This window comes from Oryctolagus cuniculus, chromosome 9, assembly GCF_051225735.1.
Source record: "Oryctolagus cuniculus isolate XC-2025 breed Fujian yellow rabbit chromosome 9, ASM5122573v1, whole genome shotgun sequence".
Taxonomy (NCBI): domain Eukaryota; kingdom Metazoa; phylum Chordata; class Mammalia; order Lagomorpha; family Leporidae; genus Oryctolagus; species Oryctolagus cuniculus.
The window spans coordinates 131797216-131823158 of NC_142875.1; the positions used below are offsets into that span (position 1 = coordinate 131797216).

General features: G+C 46.9%; 1 protein-coding gene across 5 annotated transcripts in view; it reads right to left on the reverse strand.

The window, feature by feature from the left end:
* SLC2A13 (solute carrier family 2 member 13) overlaps positions 1 to 25943 on the reverse strand; it is a 341591-nt gene that overhangs the window by 248407 nt on the left and 67241 nt on the right. For all 5 annotated transcript variants that reach the window (XR_016213163.1, XM_070049659.2, XM_051850398.3 and 2 more), the window contains exon 2: positions 11728 to 11887. Coding sequence is in view for 4 of the 5 variants with exons in the window: in XM_070049659.2 (XP_069905760.1) it covers positions 11728 to 11887 (160 nt within the window). In the remaining variant the exon portion in view is untranslated. The remainder of the gene's footprint in view (positions 1 to 11727; positions 11888 to 25943) is intronic.

Consider the following 25943-nt stretch of genomic DNA (forward strand, 5'->3'; position numbering starts at 1 on the left):
TTTTTTCTTTAGTTCTGCTGATTTTTCCACTTGCAGTAAAAATAAACGTAGAACACCATTCTAACCACTTTGAAGTGTATACCTCTATACCGTGATGTGTAGTAACACTTTTGAGTAACCACCATCTGCCAACTTCGCTGTATGCGTTTTGGAGCTCTCTTTTTAGGGAAACTCTAAAATTTTGGCATCATTATTTCTGATTAATTGCTGCCATAAGGGAGCATCCCTGTTCATCTGATAACACTGCTGGTCTTCACGTTTACGTTGTGTGATTATTACTACTGCCACACTGGCTTTCTTACCCTAATGTCTGCATAGTAAGTCTTTACCCATCCTGTAGTTTCAACCCCTCTAGAGCACTAACATGTCTCTTTTACACAGTGCAGATCTGTGCTATGTTTTTGGTACCCAATAATTATTTATATTAAACTTAACTAATCTAATCCTATCATGGTGTTTTAAGTATCTCACTTGCTTATTTGCTTTCTGTTTGTACCCTTGCATATTTATTACTGTGTTGCTACTTTCTTGCCTTTATTCAGCTTATCCAAATATTTTAAGTATTCCATTTTGATTCGCCAAGTGGCTTCTCAGGTGTTTCTTTTTGTAATGTATTCTAACAATTATTCTTAGAATAAAAATATGCATGTTTCACCTATCAGCCTACCTAAAGAGAGTACACTTTACAAATGTACAATTCCATTTTTTCTCTCCAACTTTGTCTGCTACTATCATCCTGACATTGAGAGTCTGGTAGAGAGAGATGCCAGGCATCTCCTGCCACCATACATGCACATCTCCCCTCCATCAACATCCCCCACAAGACTGGTACCTTTGTAACAAATGATGAGCCTTACTGGAAAATTTCCATCGCCCAGAGCTAACATCTGCGGTCACACTCAGTGCTGCACAGTCCCACGGGCTTGGAAAAATGCACCACAGACCTACCATCCCAGTGTCATAGGTTTTACCACCCTCAAACTCCTCAGTGCTATGTCTTTATCAAGTGGTTTTTTTTTTCTTTTTAATTTTGTTCATGAGTTCATGATGTTCAATGGTCATGTTCAAGAGAGTGAGTTAGCATGAACTATTCTGTCATTACCAAACCATATTTACCTTCTAGCCAGAAAAAAAAAAAAAAAAAAGGTAACCGGGGGGGTCAGCACTGTAGCGTAGCAGGTAAAGCCACTGCCTACAGTGCCAGCATCCCACATGGGCACTCTCTGCTGTGGCCTGGGAAAGCAGTGGAAGTTGGCCTAAGTCCTTGGGCCCCTGCACCTGCGTGCAAGACCACAAAGAAGCTCCTGGTTTCAGATCAGCGCAGCCCTGGCTATTGTGACCCACTGGGGAGTGAACCAGCGGATGGAAGAACTCTCTCTCTCTGTGTAACTCTCACTTTCAAATCAATCAAGAAATCTTTAAAATAAGGTAACTGAAGGTGATGGCAATTTTTATCATTAATGAAGATACACGATATAGAGACCAAACAAAGGGTTTCTAAAAACAACAGAAAATAATACATGCCAGTTTTGGACAGTTTTTAGATATGATCACAGGCATTAATTCGTTTAATGCTCACAACACCACTGTAGGATTTCTGGAATATTCATTAGGTGAAGATGGTGGACCTCAGACAAACTCCTATGCTGTTGAGAGCCTGGGGCACACCCTTCCTTCAATCTTTATGGTGAAGAGCTGTCGGTTTAATTGTATCAGCAACAGAACTACAAGTATCTTCAACATTAAGATACTAGCTCTTGAGCAGTCTGTTAGCCTCCAATTAATTCTGTGCCATCCAAGTCCGTTTTTCTGTACTTGAGATACAGAATGCCTCTCATTCCACACTTCATACACAGTCGAGCTCTGATCTATGAGCACTAAATTACAGAAACCCTTTCTCTAGCATAAATCTGTTTAGAAATAGCTCCCCCTTTTAAATGTCATCCTGAGAAGGATCTCACTGACATGGCTTTAAACCTGTCAACTATTACAGGGGAGGGAAACAGCAATTCTTTCATCTAAAAGTGAGTGATTTAAAAAAATTCTGTGACTTTCAACAAATGAGTTGACAGCTGATGTGCTGTTAAAGGGGCAGCAATGGATTTAGAGTTCCATTCAAAGTCTCTGAAGAGCAGCTTTCTCGCCATGGCTCCACTCCCGCCAGACCCCTGGAGGACCACAGGGGCCCCCCACCCGGCTGCCCCAAGTCCTCACTGCTGTCCCACCACACCTGTCTCTGCCAGGCTGTTAGGGCCTTTGCGAATCCCTCTTCCCTAGAATTTCCTCTCCTTCACTGGGCCTGGAACTCTTTTGTTCATAAAAGGCAGCTCAAATGGGGCTGGCACTGTAGTCTAGGGTAAAGCCGCCACTTGCAGCGCCTGCATTGCATATGGGCACCAGTTCTGCTCCCGGCTGCTCCTCTTCCAGTCCAACTCTCTGCTATGACCTTAGGAGGGCAGTAGAAGATGGCCCTTTAAGTGCTTGGTTCCCTGCACCCATGTGAGAGAGCTGGAAGAAGCTCCTGGCTTTGGATCAGCCCAGCTGTGGCCAATGCAGCCATTTTGGGGAGTGAACCAGTAGATGGTAGCACTCTCTCGCTCTTTCTCTGCTCTCTGCCGCCCTGTAAGTCTGCCTTATAAATAAATAAATAAATCTTAATAAAGAAAATAAATAATTATATTTAAAAATAATAATAATAATAAAGACAGCTTAAATACCTTGTTCTTGTCATGTACTCCCTGTGGAAGCTGCTGTAATGCCACACCCATCATTTAACGAACAGGCTGGTGACAGGTCTCTTTCCCCTATAAGGCTGTGGGACACTTGAGGATGGGAAGGTTTCTGATCTACCGTTCCACCTCTAGGACCAGGCACAGCAGAGGGATGCAGTAAACGCCCTACACCTCTTTGTAAATCAGCGACAGAACCGCGTCCACACCATCTGCACTACTGCAGGAGCACGTCACACCCGAGCTCCGGCAGCAGCCCCATAACTCGGTTCCCTCAACCCTCCCCAAAGCCGGAGTCCCAGGAACTTCTGGGCAACGCTGTCACACGACTCTAACTCAGCGTGGCAAACCCTGCCCAACACTTAACAGCTTCCCTTTTCCTGTGGGTTAGAAACTCAGAACCCTTGGACTGGAAGTCACAGCCCTCTAGAACCTGGGTCCAGTCTACTGCCAAGGCCACCCCAGCAGGCTCACGCTGCCTGAGCCGGCCCACCCTCCACCCGTGCCTGCCACTGTCGACCTGACCCCTCCCAGTTCTCCGAAGCTCCTCTCAAGCCTCACACTGTGCCCAACTTGGACGCAGTGCACTCTGAGGCAAGCTCATCTAGATCTTGCTGGGATGTGAGTCCTGGGGCTCCCCTTCCACATCTCTATAGCATCAAGTAAAGAGTGAAACAGCTAAAACCAACGGTGACACACAGTGAGGTGGAATGAGAAAACCTTAGCATTAAAAAAAACCCAATCTAAGAAGAAAAGGAGTTGAAACTCAACACAAAAGCAAGAACCTGCCCTTGTACAAACAGTCATCCAGACCCCATGGAAGTTTATATACAGTTTTCATAAGGGAGAAACACTCACCTGAAAACCCAGTGCCGTCCAAGAGACAGGCAGAAATGTCCTCACATCCATAAAACTATATTCTTTTGAGGGATGGAAACTTTCATGAGCTTAGACACAAATTTTCACTTATTTTTATGTTCAGTGAGACACACTATAGGGTTAATAATTTAGCTTTTCCACTATGTATGACTTACATATCTATCTCTCTCAGTATAAATTAATGAATTGGGATTCTGGGCTATAATCGGCATACTACTACTTTAGCTAACAGTCCCTTCCCACTGGTGTTGTGGCATAGCAGGAAAAGCCATGGCCTGTAATGCCAGCATTCCACATGGGTGCCCTTAGTGCTCGGGCCACTCCACATCTGACCCAGCTGCCAGCTAACGACCTGGGAAAAGCAGCAGAGATGGCCCAAACATCTGGTTCCCTGCCACCCCCGTGGGAGACTCATATGAAGCTTCTGGCTCCTGACCGCGGCCTGGCTCAGCCCCGACCGTAGCAACCATCTGGGGAATGTAGCAGCAGATGGAAGTTCTCTCTGTAACTCTGACTTTCAAATAAATAAAAATATCTTTTTAAAAAAAATTCTGCAGAGTCCGTTCCCTCTGACTCGATCAAGTTCAGCTCAGCTCCGTAAACATTTATTGTGCATTTCCTGCGGTGCAGGCACTTTCCCATACTTTGAAGTGAGGAAAAGGTCAATGACAGGCAGGAAGTCCTGAGTGAATCAGAGAAAACACACACCTAGTTCACAATCACACTGTGGGGTTGTGGAAGGGGGTGGGGGTGGGTTCAGCCTCCGCCCGTGACGTCAGCATTCCCTGTGGGTGCCAGTTCCAGACGTGGCTGCTCCACTTCTGACCCAGCTCTCTGCTAATGCACCTAGGAGAGCAGCAGAGGATGGCTTGGACCCCTGTACTTACTTGGGAGACCCAGGTGAAGCTCTAGCTTTAGCAAGGCCCAGCCCCTGGCTGTTGCAGCCATTTGGGGAGTGAAACAGTAATGGAAAATCTCACTCTCTCTCTGTTAACTCTGCCTTTCAAATAAATAAGTCTTTTTAAAAATTAAATAAACAAAAACATATAGGGCTCATAAACATGAAACTAAGTCCAGTATTCTGAAAGGACAATGGGGCAAGGACAGTGCTATGTGAGACAGTAGCAGATACTTAAAGTTCACTTGTTTATTTTTATTTATTTGGAAGGCAGAGTAATACATACAGAGAGAAACAGAGGTCATCTTCCATCTATTGGTTTACTCTCCAAATGCCTGCAATCACCAGGGCTGGGCCAGGCCAAAGTCAAGAGCCAGGAGCTTTATCTAGCTCGTCCATGGGGTAGAAGAACCCAGATCCTGTGCCACCATCTGCAGCCTCTCAGGGTGTACATCAGCAGAAAGCTGGATCAGGAGAGAAGGCAGGACTCTATCCCAGCTACTTGGGTATGGGATGCGAGTACCCCCACAGCAGCCTAACCAGCGGCATCATAACGTCCACCCCCAGGAGCAGAGATTTAAAGAACCAACAGGGGGTGGATGTTTGATGCAGTGCTACCTTCACTGCGTGGGAAGCCCATCCTCCACGTCAGAATACTGGGTTCAAGTCCAGCTCTACTTCTGATCCAGCTTCCTGCTGATACACAGCCTGGGAGGCAGTCAGCAGTGACTCACGTAACTCAGTTCCTGCCACCCTTCTGGGAGACCTGGATTTAGTTCCTGGCTCCCAGGTTTGGTCTGGCCTGGTCCCAGCCATTTCTTAATGGCATTTAGGAAATAAACCAGCAGATGACAGATCTGTGTCTCTCAAATAAATAAAACACATTAATGTCTTGAAAAACAATTAGGAGGTGAACAGGAGTCACTGCATAGAGGAGGAGGGGAGAGACTGTGATGGTCAGGAAAGTGGCTCGCTGTTCTAACACCACCTGAGATGCCTGCGTCCCACTGCAGTGCTCCATTCATGTCACGGCTCTGCTCCTAACTCAGCCGCCTACGAACGCACACACTGGAAGGCGGAGTGATGGTTCATGTAGCTGGGCCCCTGACAACCCCCATGGGAGCCCTGCAGGGTTCCAGGTTCCTGGCTTCAGAATGGCCTAGTCCCAGCTACTGCGGTCATTTGGGGAGTATAGCAGCAAATAAGAAATCTGTCTATTTCTCTCTCTCTGCCTGTTAAATTTAAAAAGAAAAAAAGAAAAAAGCAAAAGTCTGCAATAGTAGGCAAAGATGGGATAGCACGAGCCAAGATAAAAACCTTGATTTTGTTTTGTATTTGCATTTAAACAGCAGCATATCCAGGTAAGTGGTTGGGGCAGATCACTGTGTGGCTACTAAGTTCACTTTCGTATTCACCTAGGGTCTTCTATTTGCAATATTTAACTCAGCAGTTTATGATAAGTGACTAACACTGTGCTCAATAAGATTAAAAAATATTAGCAAAGACAAAGGCCAACAGTGATAGAGCTTTATCATTAATATTAACTACTAAAATGGTTCTGACAGCTTTATAAGCACCATATTGCATTAGATAAAAATCGAATCTTTCTCAGCGCCGTTAGTCTTCAGAGAAATGCAAATAGAAAACCACACTGAGATGCCACTTTACAACCATAGGATGAGTGTAATCAAACAGACAGAGCATCACAAGTATTTATTAGTACGTGGAAAAACTGGAACCAGCATACATTGCCATTGAGAATACAAAATAGTACCGCCACTACGGAAAGAGTCTGATCAATCCTACAAGGCTTACACACAGTTCCATGCAACCAAGCAATTGCACTGCTAGGTGTACACGTAGGAGAAGCGATGACGAATGTCGGGCCTATAACGTGTGCACAGGTGGTCACAGCCGTTACCAATGACAGCCAAAACGTGCCAACACCATCACCAAGTGAAAAAGCCATGAACAAAATGTAGCACAGACACGTTATGACATGCCCGCAGAAAACAAACGCAGTGCTGACACAGCTACAACACAGAGGAGCCCTAAAAACACAGGAGGCAGGGGTGGGCGGCTGGCCTGGTGGTTAAGACGCCAGTGAAAATGACCAAGTCCCACCTGCGAGGATCTGTGTTCGAGTTCCAGCCTCAGCACCGGCTTCCTTATGCCAGCTCTGCAAAGCAATGGCCGCGGCTCAAATAACTGGGTTTCTGCAACCCATGTGGGACCTGGACTGAGGTCCCGGGCTGCCTGCTTTGCCCAGGTCCAGCCCAGCCATTGTGGCACCTGGGAAGTGAGCCAGCGGAGGAGTGTGCTCTCACGTTGCCAACTGATAGAAGCCAGTTACAAAGGCCCACAGAGGGACATAAGACACTTCCCACAGGGACAACAGGAGCACGGAGGGTGCCTGGACCTGGGAGGGGCTGAGCGGGGCTCAGGGCGGTTTTCTGAGCAGCCTGCAGGTTCTTTCTGCGGTGATGGAAACGCTATTTGGTTATGGTAATGGCTGCACGGCTCTGTGAACACAGTAAAAGCCATTTAATTGGGCACTTTAAACAGGTGAGCTGATGGTATGTGAATTTTATCTCAATAAAGTCATCTTTTAAACAGAAAATCTTTAATGATTGTTTCAAAATCCTATTTTCCGTTCCTTCAGGGAGCCAGACACAAAACATGGCAAAACCACCGTGCCAGAAAACTACCAGTATTCGGTGTGCACGGGCGGCCCTTCCTTCTAGAAAAACTAGCCTTCCAGTCACTCGGCAGTAAACAACCTACTTTGGCGGCTCTAACAGTGAGAAATTAGAAATGCTGACGCGCTCAGTACAAAAGGTGAGACAGAGTCTTTAACGACATCAAAATCAAAGATGTTTTTCTGCCAATCAATGTCATCTCCCCTGTGTCAGAACCCATTCAGTGACCTAAGAATCACCAACGGGTGTGACTTTTACAAGGTGAACTCCCACAGCTGAATCATCAGAAGGAAGAGGCTCGGCCAGAAAAAGAAAACGTGGCTCATGCAGCAGCTGTGGGGTCATGGGGAGGTGCTGAGCCTTTCCAAGCCGCATTTACTAAACCTGCAAAACGAGAAAAAGCCAGTTGACAGTCTCGTGATTCTGTAAGGACCTGGTGACAGTCACCAGCAGACTCTGAAACTGCCGTCACACTAGTGAGCTCCGAATCCGGGGCACTGGGTGTGTGGCACAACTCAGACGCCAGGCAGGTGCAGCAGAGTTCGGCAGGCAATGAAAGACACGAGGCAAAAGGAAAGAAGTGTTCACCGTTCAGACTCTCAGAAGGCGGGGAATGGGAGCGCGGGGTGTAGCAGTTAAGAGGCTGCTCGGGCCCCTGCATGCCATAACCACAGTGTCGGGGTGTGAGCTCCCAACTCTGCTTCCAGGTTCCTGCCCCAGCGTGGAAGACTTGGCCTGAGTTATGGGCTCCTGGCTTCAAGCCTGGCCCAAACTCCAGGCTGTGTGGTTACTTGGGGAATGAAGCAGTGGCTGGAAAATCTGTGTCTGTCTGTCTTTCTCTGAATGCCTTTCAAACAAATAAAAATCAATAAATAAAAAATCAAAAATAGACCGTGCGAAGCACCTCAATTAAGAATACATGAAAATATGAGATTTTAGATGAACAATTAACAACTATTTTCAAGGGTTTTTATAAAGCCATAAAACTGGTAAATTACATACTGATTCTGTGCATAAGCTCTAACTGCTAACAACTCCAGAGTCTGAAGTTATGGCTAAGGTAGTTCACCAAAAGTGTATTTGCTTATAGCCATGTCCCTGCTGTCCCCCACGTCAGGTGAGGTAAACAGACAGCCAGGGAAGCCACAGGGTACAAGACAGCAGCACGCAGAAAGCTCACCTTACAAAAAGGAAGCATGGGGCCACTGAGGAGCTGCAGTGGCTTCGGCCACCAGCACCCCCCATATCTGAATGCTGGTGCGAGTGTGATGCACACATCTGCCAATGTGCCCTTGAGGGCACTTGCAACTCACACTGGAGTCGGATGGAGTTCCAGGCTGCTGGCTTCAGCATGGCCAGGCCTGGCTGTTGTAGGCTTTTGGGAAGCAAACCAGCTGATAGAAAATCTGTATGTGTGTTTGTGGTGTGTGTGTGTGTGTGTGTGTGACTCTGCCTTTTCAACAAATAAATAAATCTCAAAAAATAAAACAGCAAACACGCTTTCACGTACACATAACTACACGTGAGTCCCACAAAGCATGAGTTGGGCGCTGAGGAACCTGGTTGACAATGCCTAGGTCTGAATATGAGCACAAGCTAGTTTTCTCGCCCTTTTTTATTTCAGTTTTTCACCCAGGCCCTCTGGTGTTACAGGAAAAGCACACACAGGCAGACTGACTGGCATTACTGCAAATCTACTCTCCTGGCTGGTTACCTGGCAACCAGGTGTCCTGTCCAGTCTTTTCCATCTCAGCCTTCCAGCAACAGCTCGACGGATCACAGTTGTTTCCTCCAGGCCGCTGCTGTGTGGCCTGCAAGCCCCAGCCTCATCAACAGAGAAAACGAGCCACACAGAGCTCACACTGCTTCAGCTTCCCTCGACTCCCACCCACAGCACACGTGTCTCCTACTCGTCCATCACACTGGGAAATCTCGACTTCCCACCCATAGCACACGTGTCTCCTACTCGTCCATCACACTGGGAAATCTCGACTTCCCACCCATAGCACACGTGTCTCCTACTCGTCCATCACACTGGGAAATCTCGACTTCCCACCCATAGCACATGTGTCTCCTACTCGTCCATCACACTGGGAAATCTCGACTTCCCACCCATAGCACACGTGTCTCCTACTCGTCCATCACACTGGGAAATCTAGACTTCCCACCCATAGCACATGTGTCTCCTACTCGTCCATCACACTGGGAAATCTCGACTTCCCACCCATAGCACACGTGTCTCCTATTCGTCCATCACACTGGGAAATCTCGACTTCCCACCCATAGCACACGTGTCTCCTACTCGTCCATCAGACTGGGAAATCTAGACTTCCCACCCATAGCACATGTGTCTCCTACTCGTCCATCACACTGGGAAATCTAGACTTCCCACCCATAGCACACGTGTCTCCTACTCGTCCATCAGACTGGGAAATCTAGACTTCCCACCCATAGCACATGTGTCTCCTACTCGTCCATCACACTGGGAAATCTCGACTTCCCACCCATAGCACACGTGTCTCCTACTCGTCCATCAGACTGGGAAATCTAGACTTCCCACCCATAGCACATGTGTCTCCTACTCGTCCATCACACTGGGAAATCTCGACTTCCCACCCATAGCACACGTGTCTCCTACTCGTCCATCACACTGGGAAATCTCGACTTCCCACCCATAGCACACGTGTCTCCTACTCGTCCATCAGACTGGGAAATCTAGACTTCCCACCCATAGCACATGTGTCTCCTACTCGTTCATCACACTGGGAAATACACACCTGACTCAGCTTCGCTCAAGTGTCTGCCAATGCTAAGCGAGGAGCCACTTCATGCACAGTAATTAATGCAGACCCCACAACAATCTCACAAGGTTAAGTATTCTGGTTAGAAAACGGAAGCTCAGATGATTTCTCCAAGGCTCATCATTAATGAATGACAGAAAACATATCTGAATCCAGGCTGTCTACAAACACACCCCTTGCCTCTGAAAAGAGGTCTGGGGCCACCCTACACCCGTAAACTTACTGTTACTCTACGTTCTTTCCTGCTTTCCTAATGAGCACCAAGATACTGAAACTGTCACACTTAAGTGAGCAGGCTGACTTACAGACTGCATGCAATATGATGGTACTCCAAAAAGTTCAAAACCTGGAACTAAAAGATCAATTTGTTTTAATGCCAAATGATTAAAATCAATGCACAGTTTTGATAATATTCATTTCCATTAATTTCTGATCTATTTCATATATCTGAATATGTTTATATATTAGTTACATAATGCAATTTTTAACCAAAATGATTTAGTGCCATCAAGGCTGAAAGGTAACTGACTCCTGAATTTCCAAGAAAAATTCTCCAACACCAGGTTATGCTGATACCCTCTTTCTGCTCATCTGCAGAGTAGAAACGACAGATGAAAACGTCCGCTTCTTCAGTTTCCCAACGTGGCAGAGACCAATTCCTCCCAAGACAGAAACTGACACCTACAGATACGGCTACCACATTTTACTACCACATTTTACGACTATGCCTTCCCTCGCTGGCTGCACAGCTTTCTCAGATGATTTTTAGGAAAACTTTACCGGTGTGAGTCTGCAGAGACTCATCCTGCATCTCCTGGCTTTATCATGCTGCTCACACAAAGGATTAATTCCCTCCATCCCGATCACATCGACCCCTTTGTCTTCTGTTTGAAGGGCGAAGCTGAACATGGTAAAACCCCATGAGAGCAGGAGCGGGAGTCTATTTTGCTCAATACTCTATCCCGACACCTACACAGAAGTCGATGCTGAGCAAACATTTGTTGTAACAAATGGCAGCAAGGAAGAAAACAGGGGGCCCTGGGGTGCCTTTGACAAAAGCCCCTGGAACAGATGTGTGAATGTGCTGAACACAGATGAGAATAAAGTAGGAGATTAGAAGTCGGAGTCTGTGTCTTTACGCTTTAGTCTAAAATGTGTTTGCTCGTAACAACACTCAGTTAAAATTTCTTTTAATGCAGTTTTCAGTAGCAGTTTTATCATTTGATTCAAAATAAGCCAAACAAAGACCAAAGAATAACGTGTGTATTTTAAACACACACATACAGCATCTTTTTGTGTAACTAAATCTGTATGCTAAAAGATAGCTCCTTGCAGAGCAGAGTGAGCTACCTAAATCCAATAAAGGATGCCACTTGTGTCTTCTGGTTCACAAGAAGTTTGCCATTCACTAATAAAATTCAGGAACCCACGCATATTTATCATTGCATTCGTTTTTCAACAAATACTGCAAAAGATTACACAGTGTGAGAAATGTCACCTAAATGCTAAAAATCCCTGTAAATATCAATTCTTAATGGTAGGTTCCTTGTGCATCATTAAAATGAATACCAGCTCTTGTCCACTTTCAGTAACTCTGAGCCCCGAATCCACCCACTTGTGAATTCACTACGATTCAAGTATCAGCTGTAGCTTGCCCATGAGTTTCCATTCCCCAAATTACGAGGCATTTCAGAAACTGAACACGGGAACCAGGTACGCACCTCCATCCATCCTTCTGGAGGTAACTGAAGGCTCCATCAACCACACTTGCAAAGAACTGGCCCCCAGTGATGAAGAGGGTGTTGATGGTGACCAACCGGCCTCTCAGGTTGGGTGGTGAGACCTCGGCGATGTACACAGGCACAGTCATAGAGGCAATACCTGTCAAGAAATAGGAAAGGGCAAACGTGAGACATCTACTCAAGACCTCCGCCGTTCTTCCCAACAGCCGGCATGGGTGTTTGCCACTGTGGCTACGATGCTGCTTGGGATATCCTCACCCACAGCAGGGTGCCCGGCTTCTGATCCTAATCCCAGCTTCCTGCTCATGTAGACCCTGGGAGACAGCAGTTGGGTCCCTGCTGTGCACATAGGAGACCCAAACTGAGTTCCCAGTTCCTGGTTTTGGCCTAAACCAGCCCCAACTCTCACAGGCATCTGGGGAAAGAACCAGCAGATGGGAGGTCTGTCTGTCTGCCTCTGTCTTCCTGTTTTTTCAAATAAATGAAAAAATAATTTTATTAAAGACTCATTTTATTTATTTGAAAGGCAGAGTTACAGAAAGGGGGCGGGGGAGAAGTCATGCAACCACTGGTTCAATCCCCAGTTGGCAGCAATGTCTTGAGCTGGCCCAGCTGAAGCCAGGAGCTTCTTCCAGGTCTTCCACATGGGTGCAGGGGCCCGAGCATTTGGGCCATCATGTGCTGCTTTCCCAGACAGGGAAGCCGGATTGGAAATGGAATATCCGGTACTCGAACAGGTGCCCATATGTGATGCTGGCACTGCAGGTGGTGGCTTAACCCACTATGCTGCAATGCCAATCTCAAAAATAAAAAAAAGAATTATTATTTCTATATTAAGACATAAACATACATATATGGGCTTGATTTTCTATTTGAAATGGATTATCATCTTCTTAAAGATTTGGTGTGTGAAAGAAAAGGCTACCACAAAACACACCGAACACCAGATGAAGGGAAAAGTTTTACTCTCATATGGGGGAAACCCGACGGTTGCCTCCCCGTGCACAAGAGAAACAGCAGCCCATACTAGGAGAACAGGTCATAGATAGCTTTGTAGAGGTAAAGAAGTGGGAGCAGCGAATCCCGTCAGGATGGGGGAGGAGCTGGCGCTTGCATTTGGGCCATTTGGTCACTTGACTTCAAGTAAGTTAGGACTACGCTTACTGTACAAGATGGCAACGGGGCCAGAGCCCAGGACGGCATCCGGGGCTTGGAAGGCACCACAGAAGATGGCACCATGTTACTCTCAGAGTGTACTAGCTCGGGGCTTCCACAAGACACACAGAGCACCATGGGACACTCCAGTCTCGAGAGTACCATTTTTCACATTACCACGTGGAAGCCTAACATGACAACGCCGCTGAAGACCTAAGATAACCTTAGAGTGCCTACGAATGAGCCTTCTCACTTCCTCCAGATAAAAAACACAAAGACGGGGCGTGCACTGTGGCACAGCGGAAGCTGCTGCCTGTGATGCTGTGGTGTTTCCAACTTCCAACACTTCTGAGTAGCTCGCCTAAAACTAGTATCTAATCCATACTCAACAAAAAAAACTAAGCAGGGTTACTAAGAAAATTTAGTCTTTGTTTCTGCAGATGCTGCAAACTGACCCCTCAATTCAGCCAGAACCTCAGTATGTTGTATATCGGACTCACACAGAATTGACTTCAACAAGTTGACCTCAACGATGCCAAACAGTAGTGCGTGCTGAAGGCGGCAGCACCGAGAAGCCTGTGGCTGTGTTTTCTGCTGGCAGTGCCATCTGTCACATTTCCTACAGTAAGAGACATTTCTCAACCATCTCAGTAACTACAAGAGATGTGCTTCTCAATGACTGATACTTCTGTTGTTGATGCCCATTAAAAATCGCATAGCATTTCTTGCTTCTCACTCTACAGAGACAATCGAAGAGATCTGCCTCTCTCTGCCCAGTGTTATGGGCTTCATATTTGTTTTGTGAACTAAAATGCCTTCTGATATCCTGATGCGCTAAATCTTCACTTTTATAAATATATTTTTCACTCTTTTTATTAGTTTTGTATTTGAACAAGCCAAATAAATGGACAGACCGATCAAAGTAATATGTATTTACTCATGAAAAATTCACTGTGTTATTGTCAGACTCCTAAGTCCCAGAGCTGGGGTCAGCACTGGGTGGGAAGCAGGTTAAGCTGGTGTCACATATGAGCACCAGTTCAAGTCTTGACAGACAAATCCTCTACATTGATCCAGCTCCTTGCTAATGTACCTGGGAAAGCAGTGGAAGATGGCTCAACTACTTAGGACCGCAACCCACGTGGGAGGCCCAGATGGAGTCCCAGACTCCATGCCTTGGGCTAGCGCAGTCTCACTTGTGGCCTTTTGGGGAGTGAACCAGTGGATGGAAGATCTGTCTCTGTGTGTGTCAGAATGCCCTTCAAATAAACAATTTTATTTAAAAAAAAAAAAAAACTCAGAAGTACACATGGTTATTTCCACCAATGTCATTTGTTAAATAGCATTTGTCAATATATAGACACTAAAAATAATCTTATGATTTTATGAGCTTCACAGACTAACAGGCATGTGTTAGATGTTGTCTGTACAATTAAATCATTACCTACACAGCTGAAAATTTCCACTTGACTGCTAAGCCGTTTAACAGCACAGACTACCCCCAAAATCCTTCATTTAACTTGGAAAGAAGAAACGTTTGCTGCCAATGTTGACAACTTAATTGCATATTCTCTTAGCTCTTTTACTTGTACAACATCTCGATCAACTTTTAAAAACCAAACACCAGTTCATCATTTGGATTTTGTTTGCTGCTTCAGTGTGGTCGTTAATAGCAACTCAGCTGCTCCCTTCAGTCCGGGAGCCACGACCACTGTCTAGACCGCAAGTCCCGGCAAAGGGGAAATCAGGAGGATGGTTTATAACACCAGAGCACTGACAAGCAATAGGCAATGGCAAGAAGAGAAGACTAGAGAACCAGAAGGGACAAAACCACCCAATGGAGAGTTGGAGAGAAACCCAGAGGAGTGTTTAAACAACTGCCTGTACTATGTTAGAGAACTTACAGAGGGCCACCACCTGACTTAATCCTCAAAAATGCCTGGGAAGCCCAAGTGCTTGGGCCCTGCACCTGCATGGGAGACCAGGAGGAAGCACCAGGCTCCGGGCTTCAAATCGGCGCAGTGCACCGGCCATGGCGGCCATTTGGGGAGTGAATCAATGGAAGGAAGACCTTTCTCTCTGTCTCTCTTTCTCTCTAACTCTGCCTGTAAAAAAAAAAAAAAAAAAAAAAAAAACTGCCTGGGAAGGACATGTCCCCTGCTCTCCCTCTCCAGGAGTAGGGCCTAGACCCAGGGCGCATGAAAAAGGAGTGGAAGAACCAGGCAGTGAGACCCCAAGCAAGGAGTTTAGGGGCTGAGCATCACACCCAAGGGTGGGCTCTGCCACCAGTGGATTTCAACTCCAACCTTGCCTCTTTCCAGCTGGGTACACAGAGCAACTTGCTGCAGCTTTCTGGGCCCCCAACTCCTTGCCCATAAAATGTGAAGAATCGCAATAAAAGTCTCAGGGACCCCCGCAGAGGGGTTGAGAGAGTTCAGTGAGTGAGTACAGCACAAGGCTTTGTGTCTAGCATACGGAAGGCAGGCGGCAGCATCAACAATCATTTCTCTTATCACCATTATCTCTAGCTGTGAGGCATCCCTATTGTTTCAATTTATTTCAATCTGGATTACGTGTGGATGTGATAAACACAAACAAGAAAAGATACAAAGGAAGCTACATGCAACCCCTACTGACAAACACTTGCAATCAAACTTCACAATGACACGGGACGGGTGGGGGTGAAGCTCTACCCTGAGTTCTAACTTGTGATGCTGGCAACTGTTGCACACTGACCGTGAGTGGACAACAGCTACCAAAGATCCAGCAGACAGTTCTGCACAGAGAAGTAGAAGCTTTAGGGTGGGCATTGTGGCACAGTGGGTTAAACCACCCCTTGCAACGCGGCCATCCCAGATCGGAGCAGCAGTTCCAGTCTGGCTGTTGTGCTCCCAATCCAGCTCCCTGCTAGCATGCCTGGGAAAGCAGTAGAAGACGGCCCCAGAACTTGGGACCCCGCCACCTGTGTGGGAGACCAGGATGGAGTTCCTGGCTCCTGGCTTCTGCCTGGCTCAGACCTGGCTGTCGGCTGCCGCCTGGCGAGTATACCAGTGGGCAGAAAATCAATCCCTCCCTCCCTTTCTGTTGCTCTGCCTTTCAAATTAATAAATTAATTTAAAAACTAAAGAAGAACAAGGAAGAAGAGGGGAGCAGCCGCAGCAACATGAGCCTTAAGACATAAGGAATGACACAGGGTCTTCGGAGAAGCAGATAGAGAGACCAAGACAGAGTAAGTGTGTGGATGACGTGGGGGAGGGAGAGACCCAAGCATCTGAATAGTGGACAGGAGAAAAAGGCATGATCACATCACATTTGTAAAGAATCATTCTGGCTGGAGTATGGAAAAGTGATTGCAGCTGACTAACAAGTCTGAGAAGTCTTCACAAAGCTTGTGGAAAACAAAATTGAAAATAAAAATTATGAACTTTATTCTTCAACAGCTCCATCAAGTTCAAGACACTACTGCAAGCAACAGTATCGGCCACTGAGTCCATCCCTACAGTACCAAGCATGCCAGGGGTAACCATGTCAATGTGCTCCTTTTTACATGACCAACTGAAGGAAGACGAGTGTCCCTTAAAGATCAAGATGAGAAAACAGTCAGAGAGAGTCAGAAGGAGTCAAGTCAGGACAGAGAGACACACACTTAATGGTTTCCCATGGACACCCACAAAACTGCCCTCCTGTGACAAGAGCAGTAAGCAGGAGCCTTGTGGTGGAGAAGGACCGTGGTGAAGTTTTCCCAGGTGTTTCTTGCGAACATTTTAGCTGACTGCCTCAAAATCTTCTCCTAATAAGCAAATATTCTTGTGCTTTGGCCTCCAGAAAGCATCATAATGTCTTCAGCAACCCCCAAAACACTGTTTCCATGACGTTCTTCCCCTGAGCAACCCACTTCTGCTGCGACTGGACCACTTCCCGCTCTATGGAGCCATTGCTTTGACTGCGCTTTGTCTTCAGATCACAGCACGTAAGCCAGTCTCATCTCCTGCTCCAGCTCTTGACAGCAAAGCTTCAGGACCTTGCTCCCACTTGTTCAAAGTCTCCACTGAAAGCTCTGCTCTTGTCTACAGCTGATCTGGGGAGAACGGTCTTAGTACCCATCAGCATAGAGTCTGCTATACTTGGATTTTTCAGGCAGCACTGTGTAAGCAGGACCAACTGAGACATCTAAGGAATTGGCTATCACATCTCCAGTCGGCTGTCAGACCTCTTCAGCTAGGACATGAACAATATTAACTTTTTTCTCACAAACTGGCATGGATGGTCTTCAACGTGGGCTTCGTTCTCCACACTGTCTTACACCTTCTTAAAACGTGTGACCCTTTTGTAAACAGCAGACTTCCTGAGGCACTGCCCTGTACAATTGTCACAGAGCATCAGGGTTTCACCATTCTTCCACCGAAGCTTCGTCATCAATCCGATTTCTATTCTTGCTTCAGTTTTAGCAGAATTCATGGTGCACTGATAAGAGCTCTTTTTATGGTGATGTTTTATTCTTCTTACTGTCTCAAATGAGATCCTATTCAGACATGCTATAATACGTTGCACAGGATTATTCTGGTGTAAAAGAATTTTTAAATCCATGCGCAGTTCACAACATGCATTGTCCGTGAACAATCTGAACACCCCCTGTGCATTAGCAACAGTGGAGATGGAGTGAAATGGGGAGATGAGAGAAGTAAATGCTGTTTCTGGGATAAGGAGGGTTTGGGTGGGATTTGAGGGAGAAAGGAAGTCGGGATGACGTTCAGATGTCTGGAATAAGAGGCCAGGAGCATGCTGGGTACTTTGCATAGAGATAAGGAAATGCAGGAGGAGGAGGAGGAGGTTTGGGAGGAAGATAACCAGGTTATTCCTTATCAGGTTAAGTCACGGCCAGATTGAGTCAGAGATGAGGTGTGAAATACACAGGCGGCCAGCGAGCCAGCTGAGTCCTACGTACACGGGGATGCTCCCAGTCACTCTCCTACCTCCATATCCAGAAAGTCTTTGCCAGAATAACCAGCCTCTCTTTTTTAGCTCCCGAACCCTCAAGGGAGAATCTGGACCTTCTCAGCCTACTTTCTGAGCTCTATCCATGCTTGCTGGGCACAAAAGGTCGGAGACCAAAACAAAACAGCTGAGCGATTTGGTTTGTTGGGAGAAGTTCAGAGGCAAAGACACAGGAGACAGTGGGGAGTGAGCCTTGAGTGGGTGGAAGGGGGCATTACAGACAGCTGGAGAGACGGTGCTGAGTGACAGCCCACATGCTCCTGTGTTCCCAGCAGGACACGGAGAGGAGCAGTGCTGCTTCTCCACGGCTTCTACTTCCGGCACCAGATGTCTTTCGAGGCATCTTCAATGAGGGGCTGGGCCAAGTAGGGCATGGGAGGGAGACACCACCAAAGGTGCTGCTGTGCGGCTGATGCACAACACGGCAACTATGGGAAGGCATCAGACCACTCAGACACGGAACAGGCAAACAGCGCCCACCACAGTCCTCAGAATTCCCATCATGAAAGGACTGCAGTGGGGGAGGAAATGAGAACACAGACGCCCAGCACGCATCTCCCTCTCCTGCAGACGCCTGGTGACCTCGGAGGGCTTCTCCTGGGACCACAGTGTCACCCTCCGGGAGGCAGGCAGCACAGACATCATTCATGGCCCTCTAGGACAGGGAGAGCCTCCTCTGGAGCTGCCTAGTAAGATTTTCTGAAACTCACAGAGCAACCTTGGCTCAGAGAGGGCCCCCAACCCTTGAAATGTGCATTCAAGAACCCAGTGCTAAGCCTAGTGTAGAACTTGATTCTTCAGAAATGCTCAGAAACACCTTTACTTCTGATCCTCCTATCTGAGCTGGAGCACATACTGCATGCCAGGGACCCGATGGCATCCTCTCTTCCCCGTCCCTACCACCTGCTGTGGGACTGCCACCAGGTGTATCAGCAAAGAATAAGAAATCTGAGGGGGCCAGCACTGTGGCATGATGGGTAAAGCTACCACTTCTGATGCCTCATTCCGTGTTGGAGTGTGGAGTCCTGGCTGCTTGGCTTCCAATCCAGCTCCCTGCTTGAGCGCCTAGGAAGGCTGTGGAAGACAGCCCACGTACTGGGGCCTCTGCCACCCACGTGGGAAACCCGGAGGGAGCTCCTGGGTCCTGGCTGTGGCTTGGCCCAGGCCCAGAACGTGCTCTCACTCACGCCCTCTCTCTCTCAAGTAAATCAATTCTTACAAAGAAAAATGGGAAATGAAGTATATTACTTGAACAATTTTGAGCTAATTTTAAAACTTGATGAAAGCAGACAAGTAGAAGGCTCCATGTTCACTCCCGTCTGCCCAATACTATTTGAGTATGGTAGGCAAAGACCCTGTTATCTCATCTTCTGTTCACAAAAACAACCCATGCAAACCACAACTGATAGATTTTTAAACATGAAACCTACTTCCATAAAACTTCGGACATTAACTTTTGATATCCCCAAATCTGCTTCCTACTTCAGAGAAATAAATGAATTTCTGTCTCTAGACAAAGCTCATTGTTCCAAAAGATGACAGTTAGGTGAAACCACTTAACTCTAAAGTCTGTTTTAAATCACTACTATGTTCTTGTGTAACTCCTCCTTAGATTTAGATAAACCACAGAAACACACAAATGCATGAGCAAGAACTTCTCCTGTTTTCCCCTGAAACACTGCTGTAAAGAAAGGAAAAGCATCGAGCCTCATATTTTTGCTCTGACACCATAAGCTGAAGATGATGATGTGAGATTCCTCCAAATTAAAACTTGAGCACTACATGGAGAAAACGGACCATACATAAAATTTAGCAGACTCAGCAGAGTTTTTGATTTCCAATCATTCAATAAACGTCTAATAAAGAAAAAATTAATCATCTTTAGTCCGTGCTAAACTCATGAACTGAAATCAACACCAAGAATGGAGTGATGCAAGCCGTTGATGCTAACTTATTAGAGTAATCCTAAGGCCCCAAACACCATGTTGCATCGTTTCCTGATAATGCTTACAAGTTCGATCTCTTACAATGCAATAAGGTCTACATCGATGAAAACTCATTACCACGCCTGGCAGGAGGAGCGGCCCAGAGCAGAGCAGCTGGATACCCCACCCCCGCCACGTGGCCAGGCTGACTCACTGTCCAAACAGCAGAGAACGCGCCAGGGTGCAGAAGCCAGCTTTCAAACCTGCTGGAAGCCCTTTGAAAGGCCTGAGTCAGAACGGTAAGTAATTTCATAACCAAATAGCATTAGAAAGCCTGCTGCGATGGATAGAGCCCCACGAATCCCAGCACCTCCTAGCATGAGCCAGGCAGCCGCTAATTAGCTTGTCAGAGGCACATGAAGCTGCCTCTTAATAATAATGCTGCTTGAACAGGAGGATTATGATGTCCTAATTTCATTTTGTAAATTAATGCTTCATCATCTCTAAAGAAGGGATTTTAATAAAAGGAGCAGAACCAGTCCAGGGAAACAGGGCCTCTGGCTGCGCTGTCTCAGCTCAGCGCTCTTGCCCACAGTGGATGTGTGCATTCTTCCACACAGTCAAGCTGCTACAGCTATGGGGCTGCTGACGACTCAGAATCCAGCCCTCCCTTTCCTCCAGGACGGCGGAAGACAATCAGAAAGGATGCCAGGCAACTTCCCATGGCACTAGGCCTCAAACCCAGCACGAAAGGGCTGCAATGAAAGATGCGAAGGAGGCAGGATTACTGTGTGTAGGGAGATTAAGAGCACAGCCAACATTCTCGAGTCCTAAGGAGCTCTTAACAAACCCAGGGACGGTGCCAGGCAGTCTCTGCCGGCCTGTAGGGACCTCTCCCTCTGGGTGACTTGACAACACTCTGTCCATCTGCCCATGTCTTTCGTCACTGTAACCTCTCAGTCCAGTCTGGACTGTGTTCGTTTCTTCAAGCTGGATTTCAAGTTTTTAACTCTGCCTTTCAAAAAAATAAATAAATCTTTAAAAAAAGGAAATCCCCCATTGCTGAATGCCTACCAGATGTCCAGGTGTGGTCTTGACACCCAGGCAAGTTGTAGCACAGAAAACAAGGGGGCTGTGACCACCCCATTAACAGAGAGGCAGAGGTAGAGAGAGAGAGGTCTTCCATCCGCTGGTTCACTCCCCAAATGGCCTAAACAGTCAGAGCTGGGCCAGTCTGAAGCAAGGAGCCTGGAGCTTCTTCCACGTCTCCCAGGCAGATGCAAGGGCCCAAGCACTTGGGCCATCTTCTACTGCTTTCCCAGGCAATAGCAGAGAGCTGGATCAGAAGTAGAGTAGCTGGGGTTAGAATCAGTGCCCACATGGGATGCCAGCATTGCAGGCAGCAGCTTTACCCGCTAAGCCACAGCACCAACCCATCAACAATTGGGGATTGGTGCTGTGCGGTGCATACAATAAATGCATTTTTATTTTCTATCAGGGTTAGCTGATTGGTCTTTAACTCAAAGTAAACATAAGTTAGGGAGAATGTGGAAACCGCAGGTAAGAAGCATGGTAAACAAAAATCACCTTTTATCACCTACAGGTAACCACTGCTGAGATCTGGTTACAACTTTCAGTATTTTTCCACAAGGTCATTACTTTCATTTGCGATGCTGCAAACGTTTTACTTCTCTTTAAAACAGTCTTATCTCTTTAAGAGGGGCCTCAAGTCTTTGTAAGCTGGGCAGAAATATCAGTTATTACATCACTTGTGATGACAACCAACATGCAACTCCAGTGGTCAAAGTAAGCAGTCCAAGAAAACACCTCCTTCCACAGCCACATGCAACCGTCTGGACACCAGTTTGGAATCCTTGTGGTACAAAACATTTTAAACGGCAACACTGGAATATGCAGATTCACATAATTCACATAACCACTGCCGTCTTGTTCCACACACACTGGAGGAGCCTGCAGCTTTCAGGAACTGAAAGCAATGTTCTGCCTCTCTAGGAAAACATTCATGAACTAAAACTAAGAGTTTCATCTCAAAAAATGAAAACATCAAAAAGAGAAGGAATGTTCCTGGAAGGCACAGAGGAGGTGGGAACTTCTTGATGGGAGGAGATATCCTGAAGACTGTTGGGGCTGCGTTGAGGAGGTTTCAAAGGTACGGGGAGTCAGCCGTGTGGGAGGCTAGAGAATAGAAGCCTTTACGGCTGACTTCAGAGCGCCCAAAGGTTTAATAAGAAATCAATATGCTTCCCCCCACGGCAGTGAAGTCAGCAAACGGGAGCCCAAGTAGCGCTTCATCACATTTAACTCCACGTGACATGGAGACAAAGATGCGCAGAGGTCAAGCAATCCCACGAACCTAAATGGGAGCTAAAAGGCTATGAATCACTTACGTGCAGATTTTAATTGCAAGGTGCTGGTGAGACACACAAGGGATATGCATGGAGCAAGGTGCACCCAGGACCAGAACCAGGCTGTAGAAATATTTATGCAATACATATATACAGATGAGGAGCAAAGTAGAAGGGATTATTTTTTTATTTTATTTATTTATTTATTTATTTTTTGACAGGCAGAGTGGACAGTGAGAGAGAGAGACAGAGAGAAAGGTCTTCCTTTGCCATTTGTTCACCCTCCAATGGCCGCCGTGGCCAGCATGCTGAAGTTGGCGCACCGCACTGATCCGAAGACAGGAGCCAGGTGCTTCTCCTGGTCTCCCATGGGGTGCAGGGCCCAAGCACTTGGGCCATCCTCCACTGCACTCCCTGGCCACAGCAGAGAGCTGGCCTGGAAGAGGGGCAACCAGGACAGAATCCAGTACCCCGACCGGGACTAGAACCTGGTGTGCCGGCGCTGCAAGGCGGAGGATTAGCCTAGTGAGCCACAGCGCCGGCCAGTAGAAGGGATTATTAAGATGCACTAGAGTAGCAAAATATCAAATGAACACAGCTTATGCCCCCCCAATTCACAACAAATTATTTCATTTATTTGAGAGACAGAGAAAGAAGCAAACACAAATACACAGAGATGGAGAGAGGAAGAGAGAGAGAGAAACGTTCCCGCCCACAGGTCACTCCGAAATGCCTGCAACCAGCATGAATGGACTAGGTGGAAGCTGAGAGCCAAGAATCAATCCAGGTCTCTTCACAGGGGTAGCAGGGACCCAGAAACTTACAGCATTGCATGTCAGCAGGAAGCGACACTGGGAGGGGAGTGGGAACTTGAATGTGGCTACTCCCATACGGGAGGTAAGCATCCCAAGCAGCACCTTTTTTTTTTTTAAGAATATTTATTTATTTATTTTGAGAGACAGGGTAGAGAGAGAAAGAGAGTGAGAGTGAGAGAAGGAGAGAGAAGGAGAGAGAGAACTACCACGTGCTGGTTCACTTTCCAGATGGCCACAAGGCTGGAGCTGATCTGAGGCCAGGAGCCAAGAGCTTCTTCCAGGTCTCCCAGTCCTTGACAGGCCCAAGCAGCTGGACCACCTTCTACTGCGTTCCCAGCCACAGCACGGAGCTGGGTCAGAAGAGCTGCAGCTGGGACATGAACTGGCGCCCAAATAGGATGCTGGTGCTGCAGGCAGAGGCTTAGCCTACTAAGCCACAGCACCAATCCCCAAGCGGCATCTAAACCACTGTGTCAAATGCCCGAATAAACTCCTTCATTTTTTTAAGCCATTCTTCAGTATAAAAACATATGATCTTGTCTAGAAGAAGTACTTGAGAGAGCCATGAGGAGGGAAGAGACAACTGAATGAAATTCAACAAGGACACAGGTGGGGTGAGTAAGGGCAGCAGGAGCAATAAAAATTTAACCACAGAAATTATCCACAGTATCGGGAGGAAACACCCTTTGGAAGCCCACAGAGAACAGAACTGTCCCCTGTGAGATCTGAATCCAAAGTATGGGACAGCAACCAGAGATGCTCTCCAAGAAAGGAAAGCATGGGAAATTAAAATGACAAAAGACACTGTTGAAACAAGAAATCACTAAGAGGCCTAAAAGGTCTGGGGTGCAGGTGCTAAGGGAGAGAAAGGGACTGGGAAATTCTGTAATTTGAGAAAATAACAAAAACTGATTTAAAAAAATGTATTTTATGCTAGGGCAGGAAGGAGAAGCCTGGGTTCTCCACAATGTCATAAAAAAGCAGGCCACTGCAGAGGACTGGGAACTGACGAGGAGAGTTTTTTTTATGTTGCGGGGTGTCTTTCAGGAGTGGGGATGTGAAAGTCATTGTCAGGAAAAATTTCAGATGCCCTTAAGAAGCACCCCCCCAACCCCGACCACCACCACCACCATATCCTATCTTTAAAACTACCTCTTAACCAGTCAGCAACACGACACACAGCAAAGCTGCTTTCAATGCTCTGAGTGTCTGCCCTTCAGACTGGATTACAGACCCCACCAGAACAACCAGCCCACGGGGCACTCCCTCTGCCCCCTCATCCAAGCTTTCTCTCTTCTCTCAGTCCCTAGCGGCACCCTGCTTGAGTCATGTAGACAGAACTTCTGGGCTATCCCCTGACCACTTCGAACCACCAGCTGAGTCCTTATTTGACCAAAAAGGTCTACTTTTCTTTTAATGTTCAAAAAAGCACAGGTTCACAGAACATCATAATGTCCATCTTACTTAAGAAAGATCTCTATTCATGGTTTCTGAGTTGCGTAAGGTAGTGAGGAGTGTCTGAGCCGCCCACCAACAGATGTAATCTTGCTCAGCCTCTCCTAACATTGCCTTTCCATCTGCAGCAAATGAACGCATCTATGCTTACACTTAAAAATCAGTAAGCGGAGTAAAATCCTGACCAGGGCAAAATGCAAGGGGAAAAGCTGTATTTTTAAGCTATCCAGGCAGGCACATGAAACTGATTTTGCCAAACTCTTCACAAACGATCCACGGCATCTGTGGGAATCTAACTACAGTAAAAATCTTTAAAGATCTATTTATTTATTTGAATGAGAGAGAGAGAGACAGAGATGGAGAGAGAGAGATGTTCCATTTGTTGGTTCACTCTTGAAGCATCCACACTGGCTAGGGGCCAGGCCACGCTGAAGCCAGGAGCCAGGAGCCAGGAGCTTCATCCAGGTCTCCCAGATGGGTGGCAGGGAACCAAGCACTCAGGCCATCTGTGGCTACTTTCCCAGACATTAACAGGGAGCTGCATCAGAAGCAAAGCAGCCATGACTAAAATCAGTGCCCATAAGGGATGCTAGCATAGCAGGCAGCCATTTGACCTGCTGTGCCACAACACCCGCCCCTAACGGTAATAAATTTTAAAGTGCTTGGGGATGGGCATTGGCCAGTCAACCTGTGCTTTCTCTCATTGACTTAAACGGGGAGTTATTCCAAGGTAAGCTTTCCAAGACACTTTAAAAAATACTTATTTACTTGAAAAACAGAGTGACAAAGAGAGAGATCTTCCATCTGTTGGTTCACTGTCCAAATGGCACAACAACCAGGACTGGCCAAGCCCAAAGCCAGGAGCCTGGAATTCCATGTACGTCACCCACATGTGCCATTCTCTGCTGCCTCCCCAGACACATTAGCAGGGAGCGGGACTGGAAATGGAGCAGCTGGGACCTGAACCTGCACTCTGATACGGGACACAAGTATGGCAGCTTAACCCAATGCTCCACAACACCGGCCCCTTGAGGATGCTTTTGAAATATTAGTGGGGAGAGTTGATCAAAGCACAATAATAAGAATAAAGAAAATGAAGCAAAGACTATACTGAGGGGCTCTAGTCCTGTACCCCAAACAGAGAGGCTAAGTTTTTAGGTTCTCTTTACACATGCAGCCAAACAACCGCTTTCACAGACGTATCCAAGATCAAGTCTTCCTTCCACGGAGATGCCGAAATCCAATGCATGCACACAGAAGTCCAAGGCTGCTTACAGAAGTCTCTCCAACAGCAGGCACTCGTCACAGCGCCTCATCTCACAACCTGTGGTCTCAATGGCTTTGCCTGTAGGGTCTGCACAGAGTGCGTGGGAGCCTCAGATCCAGGAAGGGTGATAAGCAAGATGTCCTAACCACAGAGCCAGGACATTGTCAGACACAGACTCCAAGGGCCAGGCCCAGCACGGGACCAGCCAGCTGACTGT